General features: G+C 36.0%; 1 protein-coding gene across 1 annotated transcript in view; it reads left to right on the top strand.

Annotated features, from left to right (window-relative positions):
- LOC128660078 (uncharacterized) overlaps positions 1–22,852 on the top strand; it is a 43,850-nt gene that overhangs the window by 12,648 nt on the left and 8,350 nt on the right. The window contains exon 2 of the mRNA XM_053713690.1: positions 18,996–19,116. Coding sequence (XP_053569665.1) covers positions 18,996–19,116 — 121 coding nt within the window. The remainder of the gene's footprint in view (positions 1–18,995; positions 19,117–22,852) is intronic.

Below are 22,852 nucleotides of genomic sequence, written 5' to 3'. Positions count from 1 at the left end.
AAAGTAATCACAGAGGTGAAAAGTATATTATGCAGACTGTCCCTTTAATTACTGTAAAAGCTCATTTATATGTGACCCTAATGGGTCTTTGCAGCGATGATAAAATACTGCAACACAATACAGGTTTTGCTAAAGGGACTGTAAATGTAATTGCAATATTTGTTTCTGCTTTCTTGCAATAAATGTAACATACTAGGTGAATGAGAATCTTTTTGAATATACTAACACCTTGTTTGATGCAATTATGTTTTTAATGGTCAAAGTTCACCAACCACTTGGCTTATTTGGAGGAGTCAATCTAGAATAGAATCAGCTACCCACTGTCATTTTGTTTGCACAATATCTATTGTTTGCAGTTCCTTATCTTACCCCCTATGCTGAAGCATAGTTGCTGCAGGGTTAGGCTTGTGAACTAAGCAGGTGTACTTCCAATTCTCAGAATTAAATTACAGGTCAATAGAAAGTATGGATGTGCAGGGAAGACATTTTTACTACAAACGAAAATTTTGTAACAAATATTAGAGGACATTTGTTGAATATCCGTTCCCTACACTCTTTGTTTTTTTGTTTTATTTTAATTTAAGACAAATAAAAATCTATTTTTTGTTAAATATTTACATTAGTTTTCATTAAACAAATGTAAATGTTTCGAAGCTACGGCTGAAAGGTTCACCTGTAGCTACATCTTTACTTTTAAAGTGTAAAATACTTAACGCACCCTGGTGAGTGCACTAACCTGATCCTTTTTTTGCCAGAGCGCACTAACGGGAAGCTTAACGCATTCGGCTCCTAGGACCTGCACTAAACTTAGTGCACGTCCTGGGTGCCGCGTATGCTTAACTTCCTGTTCGCATAGCCGGGACATGTCAAGAATAGGATCAGGTTAGTGTGCTCTGCAGATCGCTTTAAGGTAAGTATTTGACACTTTAAAATTAATTTAAAGGAAACAAACAAATACTGATGAATTTTGTCATTATTTTTTCATTTTCTTTAAATTTCGTTGGTGCATTCATTCAGATATTCGTTTTCGTTGACAAATGTACATCCCTAATAGAAAGTATATTGTTGTTGTACTATACATAAACATGCTTTATTACAATCTCAAAGTGCTTCATGTCCCTAAAAAAAGACAGACAAACTTTGTCTACTCTAGTATCAAGTCTAGATAGACTCGTTCAAATAAGATTATTGGTATTGGAAGTTTGACTACTGAAATACAGCTGTTAGTGTATTCAGGAAGATTTCACACTCGGCTGACACATTAATTACATGATGTTTTAGGGCACGAGAAACCTGGGTACCCATGGTGCTTTAAAAAAATCCTGGACCTTCTGCCTGATTTGTGAGCCCTGATGCTACCTTTATACTGCCCCCCTCCTGCTGCTGATTTTACTGCAGTCACAGAAAGCATCCTACTGCAGACTCCCTGAGCAGTGTGTGTGTACAAAGAGGACATCTGTGGCTCGTGGCTCTATGTGAGCTGAACATGCATAATACCCAGATATAGTGGCCATTACTTCAGTATCCTTGTTTTCTTTATTGGTATCAATCGTGGTTTCACTGTGTGGGCAGGGTCTGAACATTTTAAAATCTCAGGGATGAGAAAAGAATTCCAAAAGAGCCGCTGGCGCATGTAGATTTTGCCTGAAATGCAATAACAGTGGGGTTTATGTGTATGATTCTTAAATAGCACGTATAATCATCAGTTTGTGCAGTGACTATTTCAGTTTTTATTCTATATTTAAAGGAGCAGTTACCCTAATTTTCTCTTCTCCTTTTTCCTAATTTTTTCCTCCCCTAATTTGTTTTTAATGATCCATTTTACCTGCTTAAGTGTAGATCCTTTACCTTTATATTGGTATGTGATATAGCTAATATTGCCTTTTGATATCCCTACCTATTCTGAAAGTTTCTATTCTTAAAGGGACAGTTCACCCAAAAACTTTCTCTCCTTTAAATTATTCCCAATGATCCTTTTTACCTGCTAGAATGTATTAAATTGGTTGCAAGTAGCTCCTTTACTCATATTTCAGCATTTGAAATAGCTGATTTAGCTTGTGGTTTCCCAACCTATACTGAAAGTTTTGATACTGGCGTATACGCTATTGTCAAGCCTAAGTAAACACAGCCAGCAGAAGAGATTACACCCTCAGTGGGGGGCATGATAGTTAAGTAATAAAATTATAATTTTCCAATGTTCTCTCTATGTATTGAGCTTTGGTGTTCCAGACAAATATAAGATAAGGAAGCAACTGTGCGTACATAAAAGTGATAACATAATGAGATCTGATATTACCTGAAGCTCAACCCATTGTAATAGGCTGTGGTTTCAAAGCACAAAACCAGCTACTTCAGATACACAAATAAACCCAAAAATGCAATTTCTCAAATATTTTATACTCTGCAGTTGGTATAACAAGTCATTTAAAATACATTTATGGAAAAACAATTTTACTGTGTCAACATAGCCAGCAGAAGAAATTACACTCCCAGTGCGAGGTACCTTGTGTTAATGCTTATTGGTTGTTAGGCACTTTTTGTGATGATGCTCATTAGTTGTTAGGCACTTTGCGTTAATGCTCATTGGCTGCCAGACACACTCTGTTAATGCTCATTGGTTGTTAGGCACTTAGTAATGATGCTTATTGGTTTTTAGGCACTTTGTGTTAATGCTAATTGGCTGCCAGGCACTCTCTGTGAATGCTCATTGGTTGTTAGGCACTTTGTGTTAATGCTCATTGGTTGTTAGGCACTTTGTGTTAATGCTCACTGGTTGTTAGGCACTTTGTTAAAGCTCACTGGTTGTTAGGCACTTTGTGTTAATGCTCACTGGTTATTAGGCACTTTGTGTTAATGCTCACTGGTTGTTAGGCACTTTGTGTTAATGCTCACTGGTTGTTAGGCACTTTGTGTTAATGCTCACTGGTTGACAAACCCAGGAACCAGGTAGCTCCTAGAATTTTACCCCAGGCGCCTAACTTTTTGGGTTATTTTTCATATATCTATAGAGTTATTCACATATAGTTATATATAAATACCACTGTCTGGCTCCTAAATTGTAAACATATTTATTTGACCCCTGTGCATTGTGTTTTTATCATGCGTTTGTTGATCTACTATATTTAACGGTGCTTTAATTGCTGATACTGATGGGCTGTGCAGTGTTGTAGTGGGCATATTTTTCTGTGTGGTCTACTCTGCTTGCCCATTCATTTAATGGCACTCTTTTTTCATTACTTTTCGCTTTAATTCTTTTTTTGACCGGGCTGGCTGCTGGGGGGTTTGCAGATTTGTTTCTTCTGGCAGACTGACAAAAAAATGACTACTTGAGCGAACAGTGATCATTTTCCATAAAGTACATCGCCGTTTTTTTTCTTGTAGCAATATTATTACAGAAAAGCGTTCACAGCGTGTGTTTAGATCAGAGTTAATGACTAAATTGACGCGTACAATGACTTAAAAAGAAATAGATGACATCTGATCAAGGTCAGGATGTGAAGCGGTTTCTTCTCTCAGGTGATTTATACATAACAACAAAATATTAACACAGCGTAAGAAGGAAGACTCGTCTTAACCTGAACTGATACCGAGACTAACCTGTAATTTACTTCTTCATCTTTATCATTCCATTGTGAGTCTTTAAATGGACTGTGAAGAAATGCATCTAAAAAGATACATTCTTTAAAAACATTTAAAGGGACATGAACCCCACTTTTTTTTTTTCTTTCATGATTCAGATTTAGCATTATACATGTTTTCTATAGCTAATACCGCAGTATAGACATTGTCACTATATGTAGATGTTGCAAGAAGCAAAAAGTTATTTCAAATGACAAAATAAAGCTAAATAAACAATTTTTAAAGTTTTTATTTTTAAAGGAAACTAGTAAAAAATCAAAGTACATTATTTGAAGAAAAAAAATATTTCATAATTAGCATTTTTGCTATATATATATATATATATATAATTTTCAAAATATTGCTGCTAAAGTTATTAAAATTGAGTGTGAACTGTGTTGTCATTTCCTGTTTATGAGCTGTATGATACTATAGTATCGTTCCTTCCTCACAGAGCACACTTTTTTCCTACACTCCCTAAGCATATGTATTTAGGGTTGCCACCTTTTGCCCAGAAGATTCCTGGACACTTTCTAAATGGGGGTGAAGGGTGTGTGGCTTGGGGCGTGGCTTGTCGCAGCCTCAAATTTAATATAAAATATATTTTATATATATATATATATATATGTGTGTGTATGTGTAATATATATATATATATATATATATATATATATATATATATATATATATATATATATATATATATATATATATTTGTGCTCATAAGTTTTTTCAGAGAATATGAATAACACAAAAACTTTTCTTTCACTCATGGTTAGTGTTTGGCTGAAGCCATTTATTATCAATCAACTGTGTTTACTCTTTTTAATAATAATTTCATAATGACAACAGAAACTACCCAAATGAACCTGATCAAAAGTTTACATACCCTGGTGATTTTGGCCTGATAAAATGCACACAAGTTGACGCAAAGGGGATTGAATGGCTATTAAAGGTAACCATCCTCACCTGTGATCTGTTTGCTTGTAATTAGTGTGTGTATAAGAGGTCAATGAGTTTCTGTACTCTTGACAGACGCTTGCATCTTTCATCCAGTGCTGCACTGACATTTCTGGATTCTAAATCATGGGGAAAGCAAAAGAATTGTTAAAGGATCTGCGGGAAAAGGTAGTTGAACTTTATAAAACAGTAAAGGGATATAAAAAGATATCCAAGGAATTGAGAATGCCAATCAGCAGTGTTCAAACTCTAATCAAGAAGTGAAAAATGAGGGGTTCTGTTGAAACCAAACCACGGTCAGGTAGACCAACTAAAATTTCAGCCACAACTGCCAGGAAAATTGTTCGGGATGCAAAGAAAAACCCACAAATAACTTCAGGTGAAATACAGGACTCTCTGAAAACATGTGGTGTGGCTGTTTCAAGATGCACAATAAGGAGGCACTTGAAGAAAGATGGGCTGCATGGTCGAGTCGCCAGAAGAAAGCCATTACTACGCAAATGCCACAAAGTATCCCGCTTACAATACGCCAAACAGCAAAGAGACAAGCCTCAAACCTTCTGGCACAAAGTCATTTGGAGTGATGAGACCAAAATTGAGCTTTTTGGCCACAACCATAAAACGCTACATTTGGAGAGGAGTCAACAAGGCCTATGATGAAAGGTACACCATTCCTACTGTGAAACACGGAGGTGGATCGCTGATGTTTTTGGGATGTGTGAGCTACAAAGGCACAGGAAATTTGGTCAGAATGGATGGCAAGATGAATGCAGTAGGTTATCAAAAAATACTGAAGGAATATTTGCATTCATCAGCCCGGATGCTGCACATGGGACGTACTTGGACATTGCAACATGACAATGATCCGAAACACAAGGCCAAGTCGACCTGTCATTGGCTACGACAGAATACAGTGAAGGTTCTGGAGTGGCCATCTCAGTCTCCTGACCTCAATATCATTGAGCCACTCTAGGGAGATCTCAAACGTGCAGTTCATCCAAGAATTTACAGGAACTGGAGGCTTTTTGCCAGGAAGAATGGACAGCTTTACCATTTGAGAAGGTAAAGAGCCTCATCCACAAATACCACAAAAGACTTCAAGCTGTCATTGATGTTAAAGGGGGCAATACACGGTATTAAGAACTGGGGTAAGTAAACTTTTGATCAGGGTCATTTGGGTAGTTTCTGCTGTCATTATGATTTAAAAAGAGTAAACACAGTTGATTGATAATAAATGGCTTCAGCCAAACACTAACCATGAGTGAAAGAAAGGGTTTGTTAATTGTACCGCTGTGCTGTTAGTTACGGGACCGGCACGGCTGCACGCACCTCTGCTGTTTGACTGTCTCCTTAGATGGCACTAATAAATCTGCGCATCACAGCTGTGCAGCGATGGATGGACGTGACCCTCCTCTTCCCCCCTCCCTCCCACATACTCTAGGCTCTGTTTATCCTCCCGGGCTAAGAGCTCCCCTGGCCAGCTATTTTTTTTTTTTTTTATATATATATATCTGTGCTCGCTGCTGTGCAAGGGGAGCTCTCTTTGCCCGGGGCATTTGACAGTAGTTCCAGGACACGTGAAAAACAGTCCTAGACCGGGACTGTCCCGGTGAAACTGGGGCAGGTGGCAACCCTATTTGTTATACATGTATAGAGCCACCTACTCACTGGTTGTAATAGTACTAAGGGAACTGTTTTCTGTCCAGTGTCTACTTTAGCAGAAATAAAGTGTAGGGACATACAAAATAAAGCAGAAGCTGCTCTGACAGATGTGCTCTGTAGTTGATTACAATTCCTGCACAGCTTGGGTTACCTTGGCAACAAAAAAAGAGTCTGCGGTGAGGGAAGCTGAAACTTACATTACTAACACTTTTTCTTACAAGTTGCCTTATCTGCCTAAACTAATTATCCTCCATTTCTGCTGAAGTAAGACAGTAAAGTGCTGCCTTCTGTGGTGTACACAATGTACTGTGCACAGTAGTACTATTACATATAGTGATGTCAGGTGTACACAATATACTGTGCACAGCTAGTACTGCTACAGCCAGTGATGTCAGGTGTACACAATGTACTGTGCACAGTAGTACTATTACATATAGTGATGTCAGGTGTACACAATATACTGTGCACAGCTAGTACTGCTACAGCCAGTGATGTCAGGTGTACACAATGTACTGTGCACAGTAGTACTATTACATATAGTGATGTCAGGTGTACACAATATACTGTGCACAGCTAGTACTGCTACAGCCAGTGATGTCAGGTGTATACAATATACAGTGCACAGCTAGTACTATTACATACAGTGATGTCAGGTGTGCACAATATACTGTGTACAGCTAGTACTATTACATACAGTGATGTCAGGTGTACACAATATACTGTGTACAGCTAGTACTATTACATACAGTGATGTCAGGTGTGCACAATATACTGTGCACAGCTAGTACTATTACATACAGTGATGTCAGGTGTACACAATATACTGTGCACAGCTAGTACTATTACATACAGTGATGTCAGGTGTACACAATATACTGTGCACAGCTAGTACTATTACATACAGTGATGTCAGGTGTACACAATATACTGTGCACAGCTAGTACTATTACATACAGTGATGTCAGGTGTATACAATATACTGTGCACAGCTAGTACTATTACATACAGTGATGTCAGGTGTACACAATATACTGTGCACAGCTAGTGCTATTACATACAGTGATGTCAGGTGTACACAATATACTGTGCACAGCTAGTACTATTACATATAATGATGTCGGGTGTACACAATATACTGTGCACAGCTAGTACTGTTACATACAGTGATGTCAGGTGTACACAATATACTGTGCACAGCTAGTACTGTTACATACAGTGATGTCAGGTGTACACAATATACTGTGCACAGCTAGTACTATTACATACAATGTCAGGTGTACACAATATACTGTGTACAGCTAGTACTGTTACATACAGTGATGTCAGGTGTACACAATATACTGTGCACAGCTAGTACTGTTACATACAGTGATGTCAGGTGTACACAATATACTGTGCACAGCTAGTACTATCAAATACAGTTATGTCAGGTGTACACACTATACTGTGCACAGCTAGTACTGTTACATACAGTGATGTCAGGTGTATACAATATACTGTGCACAGCTAGTACTGTTACATACAGTGATGTCAGGTGTATACAATATACTGTGCACAGCTAGTACTATTACACACAGTGATGTCAGGTGTACACAATATACTGTGCACAGCTAGTACTATTACATACAGTGATGTCAGGTGTACACAATATACTGTGCACACCTAGTACTATTACATATGATGTCAGGTGTACACAATATACTGTGCACAGCTAGTACTATTACATTCAGTGATGTCAGGTGTACACAATATACTGTGCACAGCTAGTACTATTACATACAGTGATGTCAGGTGTACACAATATACTGTGCACAGCTAGTACTATTACATATAGTGATGTCAGGTGTACACAATATACTGTGCACAGCTAGTGCTATTACATACAGTGGTGTCAGGTGTACACAATATACAGTGCACAGCTAGTACTATTACATACAGTGGTGTCAGGTGTACACAATATACAGTGCACAGCTAGTACTATTACATACAGTGATGTCAGGTGTATACAATATACTGTGCACAGCTAGTACTATTACATACAGTGATGTCTGGTGTGCACAGCTAGTACTGCCACAGCCAATGTTTCCTGGTACCTAAGCTTGTGGCTCTATACATGTACTACAGCTTGCTAGGGAGCTTTGTAGAGAAGAAACAATACTATAGTATTATACAGTTGATAACGAGATTACATAAAAGGCAAGTTCTCTCTCAATTTTAACAACATTAGCTGCAAAATACTATTTAAAGGGACATAATAATCATATGCTAAATCACTTGAAACTGATGCAGCATAACTATAAAAAGCTGGCAGGAAAATATCACCTGAGCATCTCTATGTAAGAAAGAAAGATATTTTACCTCACAATTTCCTCAGCTCACCAGAGTAAGTGCTGTGTAAAAAGTTATACTTCAGCTGCTGTCCAGCTGCACAAAAAAATGAAGAAATGAACAGCAGCCAATCAGCATCAACAGTGCTGAGGTCATGAACTCCCTCTACTGCGATCTCATGAGATTTCACTTAAAGGGATAGTTCACCCCAAAATGTTCTCTCCTTTAAATTATTCCCAATGAGCCTTTTTACCTGCTAGAGTGTATTACATTGGTTACAAGTAGCTCCTTTCCTCCTATTTCAGCATTTGAACTAGCTGATTTAGTCTGTGGTATAGCCACCTATACTGAAAGTTTTGATACTGGAGTATATGCTGTTGACAAGCCTAAGTAAACACAGCAAGCAGAAGAAGTTACTCTCAGTGGGATGCAGTATAGTTAAGTAATAAAATTATAATTTTCCATTGTTCTCTCTATGTATTGAGCTTTGGTGTTCCAGCCAAATAAAAGATAAGGAAGCAAGTGTGTGTACACAGTTATAACATAATGAGATCTGATATTATCTTTAAGTTCAACCCATTGCAATAGGCTGTAGTTTCAAAGTCACTGAAAATACATTAATGGAAAAACAATTTTAAAGTGTGCTGTCCCTTTAACGCTAGTGTGATTTCATAGTAAACTTCCTTATACTGAATATGGAAATAACATGAGTGTGCACGAGGCTCACTCCCTTGCTTGTCTGGGAACAGGCATACTGATTTGCTGCTTAACGTCTTTTGCAATGGGGTTTGAATACTTAGGAGATTTTTAGGTAAAATGTCTTTTTTACATAGAGATGTTCAGGTGATATTTTCTAGTTGGCTTTTTACAGCTATGCTGCATCACTTTCAAGTGTTTCAACATTTGGGTATCATGGCCCTTTAAGCTATTCTCTTTTCAAATATTGTACTTGGTTTTCTGACTGCCCTAGTCAAAAAGGATGATCTTCCTGGAGTCATTCTGAAGTAATCGATGAGACTAGTCATCAGAAGCCATCCTGAAGTTTGCCCGCAGGCCAAAATATTTAAATGAGATGACTCTAGAATCATTCACTGGCTTTTCATGTGAAGTAATCAGTAAGGTAATCTAATCATTCTGATGTCATCACCCTGAATGTTTTACCTTAACTGATGACTTTACAAGCCTGATGATGTCTAATGATTAGCAAATGACTTTAAAAGTAGTTTAATGATCATCAAATGACTCCAGGATGGTCTCTAAAATAATCCTGTTTGTCTTGGGATGTCCCTTTAAACAATATTATACTCTCTAGCAGGTTAAAATAGATTGTTGAGAACATGTGACAGGCAATAAATATTTATAGTACAATATTCCTTTAAAGGGGCATTTTAACTTGTAAGGTTTTTACTTTATCAATTCATTTAAAACTATTCATAACTGTTTTCAGCTGAAGAGAGGGGGAGAACTAGAGCTGCAACAACTAATCGATAATAATCGTTTATGAAAATAGTTGTCAATGAATCTCATAATCAATTATTTGATTTGCAATTAGTTGGTCTGTGCAGGGCACCAGCTGCTTTACTCAGATGAACGCCTGCACATGGTATTGTGTTTTATGGTTATGCCTTTAGCCTAAAGGACAGCTACAGACATTTACTTTTCACTTTTTCAGGACATTATAAATTTACAACTACTCCTGGTTTATGTGCAACCCAGAAATAAAATGGGAGTCATCATTTGGATTGTTTATATTAAATCAGGTGATTAGGGGACTGTGCTTTGCGTGATATAGTGCCAAGCTTGGTATTTACACCTAGCCCTAGACTGATGGGAGTTATTTAAATTAATATGCATCATTATATGTTTGCATAATTATTAGCAGATTGCTTGTTATTGATGATTATATGTACTGTATAGATAAATGTGTAAGGCTCTGTCCTGATATTGATATATAGTCATTAGCGCTATTGACTTTTTAAAATATTTTTAATTAATTGTAATATGTACCAAATTCAACCTCTAAGTATATATCTGTTATTTTAAGAGCGGACTAGATATTTTTTCCCTAACCTTTTATAGCTGGTTATTTACCATTGCATATAGATATTCAAGATATTTTTATGTTATAATGAAGTCCAGGCTTACTTTAAGAAGCCCCTTGCATTGGTGGAGCTAACAAAGATAAATATCCCACCTTGGTAATATTGGCAAAACCCTACTTATGCATCTCAGGCACCATCTGAGCTCCTCTTTTCTGCTGCAGACCAAATAGCTTGCAAAAAGAGAGCCAGCCTCAGCCAGGAGCACGTGGTCATGTTATCATTTTTGCATTTGAATGCAAAGTTTCTGAGAGATTGAATAACAGAATGTTATTAACAGTGATAGTCTACCTCTTTTGAAACAGTTTGTTTTGGTTTTTTTTGCTTGATTCTGCTGCCGGTTGAAAAACATTTATGTTAATGTAAAGTTTAAGTCTGGAGTTTATATTTGAAACACTCAGTATGTGGATTTTATATTAAATATAGGATTTTTTTTTAAATCTAATTAGTTGATTAATCGAAAAAAAATAATCATCCGATTAATCGATTATGAAAATAATCGTTAGTTGCAGCCCTAGGGGGAATGTTATAGCATGATGGTGCATTACTTTGTAGATACTTTTATCATATTTCTTCAATATTTAAAAATATATATATATATAATAAAAAAAAAACACAAAAAACATCTCTATACTTTTCTCAGGCTAATCTTTGATTTGAATGTATCAATATATGTATATATACAGTTGTGCTCATAAGTTTACATACCCTGGCAGAATTTATGATTTCTTGGCCATTTTTCAGAGAATATGAATGATAACACAACTTTTCTTTCACTCATGGTTAGTCTTTGGCTGAAGCCATTTATTATCAATCAACTGTGTTTGCTCCTTTTTTTTTTAATCATAATAACAACAGAAACTACCCAAATGACCCTGATAAAAAGTTTACATACCCTGGTGATTTTGGCCTGATAACATGTACACCAGTTGCCTTATAGGGGTTTGAATGGCTATTAAAGGTAACCATCCTCACCTGTGATCTGTTTGCTTGTAATTAGTGTGTGTGTATATAAAAGTTCAATGAGTTTCTGGACTCATGACAGACCCTTTCATCTTTCATCCAGTGCTGCACTGACATTTCTGGATTCTGATTCATGGGGAAAGCAAAAGAATTGTCAAAGGATCTGCGGGAAAGGTAGTTGAACTGTATAAAACAGAAAAGAAATATAGAAAAGATATCCAAGGAATTGAGAGTGCCATTCAGCAGTGTTCAAACTCTAATCAAGAAGTGGAAAATGAGGGGTTCTGTTGAAACCAAACCACGGTCAGGTAGACCAACTAAAATTTCAGCCACAACTGCCAGGAAAATTTGTTTGGGATGCAAAGAAAACCTCACAAATAACTTCAGGTAAAATACAGGACTCTCTGAAAACATATGGTGTGGCTGTTTCAAGATGCACAATAAGGAGGCACTTGAAGAAAGATGGGCTGCATGGTCGAGTCGCCAGAAGAAAGCTATTACTACGCCAATGCCACAAAGTATCTCGCTTACAATACGCCAAACAGCACAGAGACAAGCCTCAAACCTTCTGGCACAAAGTTATTTGGAGTGATGAGACCAAAATTTAGCTTTTTGGCCACAACCATAAACACTACATTTGGAGAGGAGTCAACAAGTCCGATGATGAAAGGTACACCATTCCTACTGTGTAACACAGAGGTTAATCTCTGATGTTTTGGAGATGTGTGAGCTACAAAGGCACAGGAAATTTGGTAAGAATTGATGGAAAGATGAATGCAGTATGTTATCAAAAAATACTGAAGGAAAATTTGCATTCATCAGCCCGGAAGCTGCGCATTGGACTTACTTGGACATTCCAACATGACAATGATCCTAAAAACAAGGCCAAGTCGACCTGCCATTGGCTACAGCAGAATAAAGTGAAGGTTCTGGAGTGGCCATCTCAGTCTCCTGACCTTAATATCATTGAGCCACTCTGGGGAGATCTCAAATGTGCAGTTAATGCAAAACAGCCCAAGAATTTACAGGAACTGGAGGCTTTTTGCCAGGAAGAATGGGCAGCTTTACCATCTGAGAAGAAAGAGCCTCATCCACAAATATCACAAAATACTTCAAGCTGTCATTAATGTTAAAGGGGGCAATACACGGTATTAAGAACTGGGGTATGTAAACTTTTAATCAGGGTCATTTGGGTAGTTTCTGTTGTCATTATGATTTAAAAAGAGTAAACACAGTTAATTGATAATAAATGGCTTCAGCCAAACACTAACCATGAGTGAAAGACACGTTTTTGTGTTACCATTCATATTTTCTGAAAAATTGCCAAGAAATCATATATTCTGCCAGGGTATGTAAACTTATGCGCACATGTAATGTGATGGTACACTGAGCGCCTACTATTTTGAGGGACCTGTGGCTCTGATGAATTGACCCCTAGCGGTCAAATAAAGAAACAGAAAAATCAGAAATATATCAGAGCGCCAAATGATAATGGCAGGGTCTAGATGAAAACATAAGTTCAAGGATTTTTATTTTCACAGATATAGTACATAAAACAATAATATATTACATAAAATTGCAAATAAAACAAATAAAAACAATAATCTAGGATCCAAGATTTTACAATGTTTAAAAGGCCCAAATTCTTGGGTAATTACAATGTTATGCAACGATGGCAGATTAAAAACATAAACATAAATTTATACAATTGTCTTGCTGATATGGCCTAAGGAAGTTTAATAGCAGTGGTCCTACTACTTTATGGTGTATGGTGTCAATTGATACTTCTATCAAACGATGTAGTGAGGTGTCTATAAAATAATGGTTTATGTGATCAGATAATCCAGCTAGTGATCTCTGTAAATTGACCTTGAATCAAAGTGATTGGTTGGTGTAGCTTCCCATATATGATCAAAGGATTTAGCTAGTGGTCTCCATGAAGGGTGATAGTACCATATGAATTGGCCTAGTGAGATGAAAAAGCAAATGATTTAATATATTGTGATATACTAAACCTCTGTGTGTCGAGAATCAAAAAAAACTTATGAGCACAACTGTATGTATATATGTATATATGTATATGTGTGTGTGTGTGTGTGTGTGTATATATATATATATATATATATATATATATATATATATATATATATATATATATATATATATATTAGTGTGGACAGTAAACACCTTGAGATGTTTATATAAATTGTTTAGTTATGCATAATGAAAGAAATTTGCAATATATTTTCATTATTTATTTAGCATTGAAAATTAAGCAATTTCTCAGAACTTGGAATGCACACTACTATCTCCTCGAGAGCAACCCTTCTACATATCTGTCACTAATTGGCTTTATCAGATAACAACTGCAACACAATGCAACTGTTATGACTGTGGTTAGCCTTGTTGTCTGTGGACTAAAGCCCAGATTGGCTCTTCCAAATAAGGCAAATGGTGGGTGGAGTTTGTCTATTTAAAAATAACCGCAGTAATTACAGTTTATTTACGGTCCCTTTTTTAATGTCACCTTTTATGGAATAATGATTAGATGAGGTTTCTGATACTGCATTTATTTTAAATGACATAATAATTACATCATGACCATTGTCATTATTTTGGTTACTTTTAAAAAAAAAAAAAAATTCTTCTAACAATTCCATTAGATAGGGGACATCTGCTTTCCATATATGTCTCATGAACTTAAAGGGACATGAAACCCAAACATTTTCTTTAATGATGCAGATAGAGAATACAATTTTTTAAACAATTTTCTAATTTACTTCTAATATATAATTTGTTTTATTCTCTTGGTATCATTTGTTGAAGGAGCAGCAATGCACTACTGGTTTTTAACTGAACACATGGGTGAGCCAATGACAGTCAGCATATATATGCAGCGACCAATCGGCAGCTAGAACCTAGTTTCTCTGCTGCTCCTGAGCTTTCATAGATAAACCTTTTAGCAAAGAATAACAAGAGAATGAAGCAAATTAAATAATAGAAGTAAATTGGAAAGTTGTTTAAAATTGTATTCTCTATCTGAATCATGAAAGAAAAATTTTGGGTTTCATGTCCCTTTTAATATACATTTTTCAAGCCCTGAGCAGCAAAGAATTACAGTCAGTCACATACGTAATTTATTCTTACCATGTAAGGGCTGTGTAAGCACCTACTCTTTTTACTTATTGATAAAAACGCACAAAAAAATATTATTTTCTTTCTTCAAAAATAGAAAATGTTTAATGTATTTTATTTTATTGAGCAATAGATATTGCATTGTTGTTTTTACACCCACTTGTGGGGCTTTTGTTGTCCAGCTATATAGAGCTGTAGGGGTTGTCAGCCATTGTGTTTCTGTCCTACAGGACAGATCCTAGATTACATTTTTTATTTTTATATTGCTTTAAAGGGACACTAAACCCATTTTTTTTTCTTTCATGATTCAGATAGAGCATGCAATTTAAAGCAACTTTCAATTTACTCCTATTATCAATTTTATTTAAAAAGCAGGAATGGCAGCCCATTTTTGGTTCAGAACCTGGGTTATGCTTGCTTATTGGTTTGCTAAATGTAGTCACCAATCAGCAAGCGCTATCCATGGTGCTGATCCTAAAATGGGCCGGCTCCTAAGATTAATATTTCTGCTTTTTAAATAAAGATAGGAAGAGAACGCAGAAAAGTTGATAATAGGAGTAAATTTGAAAGTTGCTTAAAATTACTGCTCTATCTGAATCATGAAAGAAGAAATTTAGATTTAGTATCCCTTTAACATAAAAAAACACAAAGAAAAATCAGATTAAGCCGCATGCATAGTCCAGTAAACGCATGTTCCTGTGTATGCATTCTACTTATGTTGGGAGTGAATTGCACGCACTCGGGAGTGTGAAACAGAGCGTTTAATTTGTAATTATTTTTATTTTAATACGTGATCTGAGAAATATCTGTAATTGGCATTGGCTTTCTCAGAATAAAGTCAATACTTTACTATTATCGTTCGATTTCCTACCAGAGGGCACAGGTTTGCTTGGGAATGTTACCCACAACACCATTTGTCTTGCACCAAGATCTTGTGTAGGATGAGATTTAAATGATTACATTGAGCAATAAACAGTGGCACTGATCAGGCTTGTCAGGTAAATGGTTAACCTCTTGCTGCCATCCTGGCAATACACAGGATTAAGGGGTCAAGTCAGGCGGGTACGCATGGGAACGGAGTTCCTGCACTATTTTTGCAGGGGGAACCAAGTTCCCCCTGGACTGAGAAAAGGAACACTTCAGTAAACACTGCTGCTTCTGGTGGGAGGAGCTTGAGCACAGTTTGGTTAGAGCGATAGTGAGATCCTCTAGTAATGGGCAGTAACACAATACACTAAATGTAAGCCTGTCAGCAGTCCTGCTGTGTGATCACCCTGCACTGTGTGGACCTTATGGTGCTTACATTTCTTTGTGGCTTGCTCTGGGGTTATTTAGCTCCCCTCAGCAGAAATAGGACTGTTGCATCTTAAGTGGGTGAGACTCTGTGACAGAGGAGGATTCTCAGACCCAAAGGCAACCATTCAACCCTTCATTGGTTTTAATTTGCTTTCATTAAAGGGACATTCCAGTCAAAATTTAAATGCACATAGCTTTATACATCTTTGAATAGAAACATATTTGCAATATAAATGTATTGGCAAAAATGCTTCTAGTCAAAGTTATCACTGTTTTAGTGTTAATATTTTTCTCTGCACGTGCATGTGAAGCATAGCTAGATATTGTCACTGCACCTACATTTTAAATATTACAGCTGCTCAGATCATCATTGGGGCTAGTATCATGTAAGCAATTAAAAAATTGAGTCATTATCAGATGGTACAAGCACGTTAGGCTCTCTGAGCAAGTGCTGTGTTTAAAATGCTGGTGCACGGTGCATACTTAAATACACAGTTGAAACAGCTATAGCTTTTATTGGAAGCATTTTTGCCAATGCATGTATATTACAAAAATGCTTCTGTTCAATACCGAAATGCTCCCATGTGGTTTCCAATCTTTGCTGGAATATCCCTTTAACCAAAGTGTATAGATTATATACAAATAAATACAGTGTGTGTGTTTGTGTATGTATAAAACAATATTAATTCTGAGGGGGGTGGAAGTCTTAGTGAGTTCCCACATTTTTTTGTAGGACCTGACCCCAGGGATTACCATTTGCATCCAACCCCCCTCTCCCCCGCCCCAAAAATTTCTTTTTAGCTTTTTTTTTGTTGAAAACAGACAATTCTGCTTTATTTTTATTTTTTGTATTTTTCATATTTTTTTTTTTAAAGGGGCAGGAAACCTATTTTTCACTTATGATTCAGATATACTGTACAATTAAAAAAGAAAAGTTATCAAGTGCACTTCATTCTTTTGTTATCCTTTGTTGAAAAGCAGGTTGGTATTCTTTGGAGCGTGCAAATGTCGGCAGCACTATATAGCCGTAAAATGCTTTTAAATTGTGCAAACACTGTTGCAATTTAGGCTTCAGACGCATGCATTCTAGCTGCCTTGATACCTCTTCAACAAAAAATGCCACAAGAACAAAGTAAATTTGACAATAGAAGAAATTGGAAACTTTTAAAAAATATTGGATGTTTTTGTCTAAACCATGAAACAAAAACGTGGGATTATGTCCCTTTCACAATCCAGTAAATTTCCCAGCAAACGTGTAACTTTAAATGACACATCTGCTTAGATATTGGCGCTGGTCATATCTTTCTCTCCTATCCATCGTATTTCATATATTTTGTTTTGCTTGTTAACTAATTGTTTTTAGTAAGATTAAGTGAATTTTACGCACCCAGGGAATTGCTAATTGCTGTGTAATTATGCACTGTGGGGATATTTATGCATTTGTGCAGCTATTTAGTTATTGCACCTATGTAAATTACGCATACAACTTTATTCTAATTGCTCACGCTTGACACCTTGCATTGTGCTTGGCTTCTAGAGCATTAGACGTGTGATCACACCTGAACTAATGATGCGCCGTTTGCAGCAGTAGTTATTACAGAAATACTGAATGGTGATTTAATCTACTAATGCATTAAATACGTGAACAGTAAAAAGGGATTTCAAAGTGCAGTTTAAAATGCTTGTGTTTTATGCAAGCAATAGTGCAATCGTACACTGCTAGCTGATGAGCCATAGGCATATGTGTGTAGCCAATAATTACCAGCTAGCTCCCAGTAGTGCATTGCTGCTTTTTTTAACAAAGGATACCTAGAGTACAAAGTAAATTTGATAACTGAAGTTATTTAAAATTTATCTTAAAAATTGTGAAAGTTAAAGGGACGCTCAAGTCAAAATTAAACTTCCATGTTTTAGATAGGACAGCAATTTTAAACTTTCCAATTTACTTCCATTAACAAAATGTGCACAGTCTTTTTATAGTTACACTTTTTTGAGTCACCAGCTCCTACTGAGCATGTGCAAGAATTCACAGAATAAACGTATTTGCATTTGTGATTGGCTGATAGCTGTCACATGATGGAGTGGAAAGAGACATACATTAGAAATTTGTCAAAAAAAAAAATCTACTACTCATTTGAATTTCAGACTAAGTACTATTGCATTGTCTTATTTTCATGTATTTGTTGATTGTGCAAATCTCCTGTATTTACTGGTCCTTTTAATTTTTTTCTTCACATGTCCCTTTAAATGGATTCAATTCTTAAAGGGACAGTTCACCCAAAAATGTTCCCCCCTTTAAATTGTTCCCAATGATTCATTTTACCTGCTGGAGTGTTTTAAATTGTTTACAAGTAGCTCCTTTACCCCTATTTTGGCATTTGAAATAGCTGATTTAGCCTGTGGTATAGCCACCTATACTGAAAGTTTCTATACTGGGGTATTCTATTGAATAGCCTAAGTAAACACAGCCAGCAGAAGAGATTACACTCTCAATGGGGGGCATGATAGTTAAGTAATAAAATGATCATTTTTAATTGTTCTCTCTAAGTATTGAGCTTTGGTTTTCTAGACACATATAAGATAAGGAAGCAAGTGTGTGTACACAAAATGATAACACAATGAGATCTGATATTACCTGAAGTTCAACCCATTGTAATAGGCTGTGGTTTAAAAGCACAAAACCAGCTACTTCATATACACAAATAAGCCGAAAAAAGCAATTTCTCATAAATGTTATACTCTGCAGCATTGAAAATACATTCATATAAAAACAATTTTACAGTGTACTGTCCCTTTAAAGAGACGTGATAGTCAACATTACATTTTCATGCAATTTTAAGAAGCTTTTCAGTTCACTTTGCGGCACTTTCATTACACGGATGAAGCCACAAATGCCACTTTCTGTAAAAGTAACCAGTTGTTTTTGTATTTCAGATCACGTTTGATGATGCAGCGATTTACTTTAACGAGGAGCAATGGGGGAATCTGGAAGACTTTCAGAAAGTTATCTACAAGGATCTTATCAAGGAAATATATGATACTATGATTTATTTGGGTAAGTATTTACATTTGTGACATGGACTGTTTAAAAAAGTTTCAAACTGTCATATTGTTAGCTAAAAGTTGCAGTTCTAGCATTACCATTAGAATAAACAGATTTCCTACCTATATATAATTACTGTTTAAAAGCCAGTGGGGAAAAAAACTGAATTGTAAACCTGTTTGCATTAAAAAAGACAGGTTTAAAGGGATAGTAAAGTCCAAATTAAACTTTCATGATTCAGGGCATGTAATTTTAAACAACTTTCTAATTTACTTTTGTCATTAAATTTGCTTTGTTCTCTTAGAAAGATAAACCTAGGTAGGCTCATATGCTAATTTCTTAGCCCTTGAAGGCCGCCTCTGCATCTGACAGTTTTTCACAGCTAGAGGGTGTTAGTTCATGTGTTTCCTATAGATAACACTGTGCTCATGCACGTGAAGTTATTTAAGAGTCAGCACTAATTGCCTGAAATGCAAGTCTGTTAAAAGATCTGAGATAAGGAGGCAGTCTACAGAAGCTTAGATACAAGGTAACTACAGAGGTAAAAAATATATTTCTACAACAGTGTTGGTTATGCAAAACTGGGGAATGGTAAATAAAGGGATTATCTATCTTTTTAAACAATAACATTTTTGGTGTTTACTATCCCTTTAAGTGCCTAATATTTTTGTAAAAATGAGGAATAGAATTATTTGCAAAGCTGTGTGCGCCGGGCATTACATCAGTAAACCATGTACGCCCACTATAGCTCACATTATAATTACATAGGCCTGGTGTGCCCATCTTGGTTATCGTCTTCTTTAAAAAAAATGTCTTGCGTGTGCCCATGGTGCCTTTTTTTAATTTAAAGGGACAGTCTACACCAGAATTTGTATTGTTTTAAAAGATAGATAATCCCTTTATTACCCATTCCCCAGTTTTGCATAACCAACACAGTTATAATAATATACTTTTAATCTCTGTGATTATCTTGTATCTAAGCCTCTGCAAACTGCCCCTTTATTTCAGTTCTTTTGACAGACTTGCAGTTTAGCCAATCAGTGCCTGCTCACAGATAACTTCACGTGCACAAGCACAGTGTTATCTATATGAAATACGTGAACTAACACCCTCTAGTGGTGAAAAACTGTTAAAATTAATTCTGAAAAGAGGTGGCCTTCAAGGTCTAAGAAATTAGCATATGAACCTCCTAGGTTAAGCTTTCAACTAAGAATACCAATAGAACAAAGCAAAATTGGTGATAAAAGTAAATTGGAAAATTGTTAAAAATTACATGCCCTATCTGAATCAAGAAAGTTTATTTTGGCCTAGCCTGTCCCTTTAAAGCAACATTAGAGTCAATTTTTTATAAATCCATTTATGTAATGCAAAATGTACTCGCTCTGAGCCATTAGACTATATCATTTTTGCGTTATGAAAATATAGCAATACTCTCAACTGTGAATGAACAGAAGCAAAGGGCAGCCAGTCCTGCACCGTAATGCGTGTGGCTCCTGAGCGGGACTTTAAATCTGTATTCAAAAGGATATTCCAGTGAAATGTGAAAGCGCCATATACTTATTAGTCTGCTTCTACTGAAATCTATCACTGTTTTCAGGGAGAACATTTGCTATTGATGTACATGTGAAGCATATCTAGAAATGCTTTATACAGGGCTCAAAATTTCCACTCGCCATTGGCGAGTAGAAATTGCACTGTGGCGAGTGGTGAAAGATAGTGAGTGAATGTTAAATCAACATATATATACACTGCCAAATGGAAAGCAAATGCGTATATTTTTTTAATAATTGTATTAAAATGACTTTGTTATGGTTTGAAATAACAAATTTTAAAAATGACTAAACAATACAGTGTTTTACAATAGCTAAACATATGCAGAGAGGGGGTGGGGTAGTGGGCTGGTGATTGGTGGGATCAGTGGCGAGTAACATTTTGGCCTGGCTAGTAGCTTAGCTAAAATACTAAATTACAATGAAAATAAAAAATCCTAACAGTACTTTAATGTAATATTATTATTATTTTTAATCTAACATTACACAAAATAAAAAAGGCTAACATTACAGAAAATAATAAACCACATTGTCCAAAAAAATAAACCTAATCCCTATGAAAATAACCCCCCCCCCAATAAAAACACACCCTAATCTAAGAATAAATTACCAATAGCCATTCACATCCGCCAATAGGATGAAAGCTACTGAAATCTTATTGGCTGATTTGCGGCCAATAAGATTTCAGTAGCTCTATATGCACTGACACACGGAATTCTAGAACCCGTTGTCAGAGACTTTATTTGGCAGCTCCTCAGATCACACAGCAAGAGGAGGGCCCTAGACTTGTAATGGGAAATTTTATGCAAAAATATGCAAATATGCAACTTGATGTTGGCCTCTATCAACTTAATTTTGCATTAAATGGTTATTTCCATCTTTTTATGTAAATGTGACCTTCTTACAAAAACTTACATTTGCATAGAAATCCTAGGTTTGTTTATCACAAAGAAATGGAGAATATCTCTCAACAGCAATTACAGTTCCTGCATTTTTATACTTTCAAATGTACAGAGAGACTGAAGCAAATTATCACAGTCTTATAAATTGTTCATTAACGTTTTTTTCCATGAAAAATCAGACATGAAGCTTAAAGGACATGAAACCCAAATATTTGTATTCATGATTCAGAATGAGAATACAATTCTAAACAACTTTCCAATTTACTTTTGTTATCTAATTGGTTTCTTTCTCTTGGTGTCCTTTGTTGACAAGTAAACCTAGGTAGGCCGCAGCAGTGTACTGGAAGCTAGCTTCTGATTCGTGGCTTCTGATTGGAAAGATGTTTAAAATTGGGTGCTCTATCTGCATCATGAAAGGCCAAATTTTGTTTTCATGTCCCTTTTAAACAAAACATTAATGTTAATGGGATATGAAATGCAGATATTTCCTTTTTGTGATTCAGACAGAGCAACCTTTTAAAAAATGTTATTCTTTGTTGAAGAGATACCTAGGTAATTATATGGTTCAATGCATGGCCGGAAATATTATAGGGGTCTTGCAAATGGATAACATTCTAGCAAAACTGCTGCCATATAGTGTTCCAAACACATGGACGCTCCTGAGCTTACATCCCAAGAGAACCAAGAGATTAAGACAATTTGTTAATGGAAGTAAATTAGAAAGTTGTTTTAAAATCGTACTTGTATGTGAATCATGAAAGAAAATAAAAATGGCGTTTTATGTCCCTTTAAATAAAACATTAAGGTTAAAAGGACGGGAACATTTAAAAGTAAAATGTTGTTCTAAACAGAGCAGGTTATTACCACATAAGTAAAGTCCTGGTTCAGAGCTTCACACTATTTGGCTATTTATTTAATATAGGTGTAATTTTCAGGAGGTTTTGGAACTTGTAGTCCTAGTTATAGGGAAATGGCCTCATACCAATTGGTCAATGCACTTCTGGGAGCTAGCTGGTGATTGGTGGCTGCACATATTTGCCACTTGTCATTGGCTCACCAGATGTGTCCCACTAGTGCATTGTTGCTCTGTAGTTGACTTTATCTGTGTGTTTAAAACCTTTTGTATGTATGTTGATTTTTGTAATTCCTTTTAGTATTATTATTCTTCTATACTGTTGATGCTCATTTCTGTTCTCTGTTTGCTTAGCACATATCCCGAGTGTATTGTGTGCTGGTCTTGTTTGTATACATAAAGTTATAAATTCACAGACAAACTTGTGATGTTTTGTTATTAAA

Source organism: Bombina bombina, chromosome 5 (genome assembly GCF_027579735.1).
Source record: "Bombina bombina isolate aBomBom1 chromosome 5, aBomBom1.pri, whole genome shotgun sequence".
NCBI lineage: Eukaryota > Metazoa > Chordata > Amphibia > Anura > Bombinatoridae > Bombina > Bombina bombina.
This window is presented reverse-complemented; position numbering and strand designations above follow the sequence as displayed.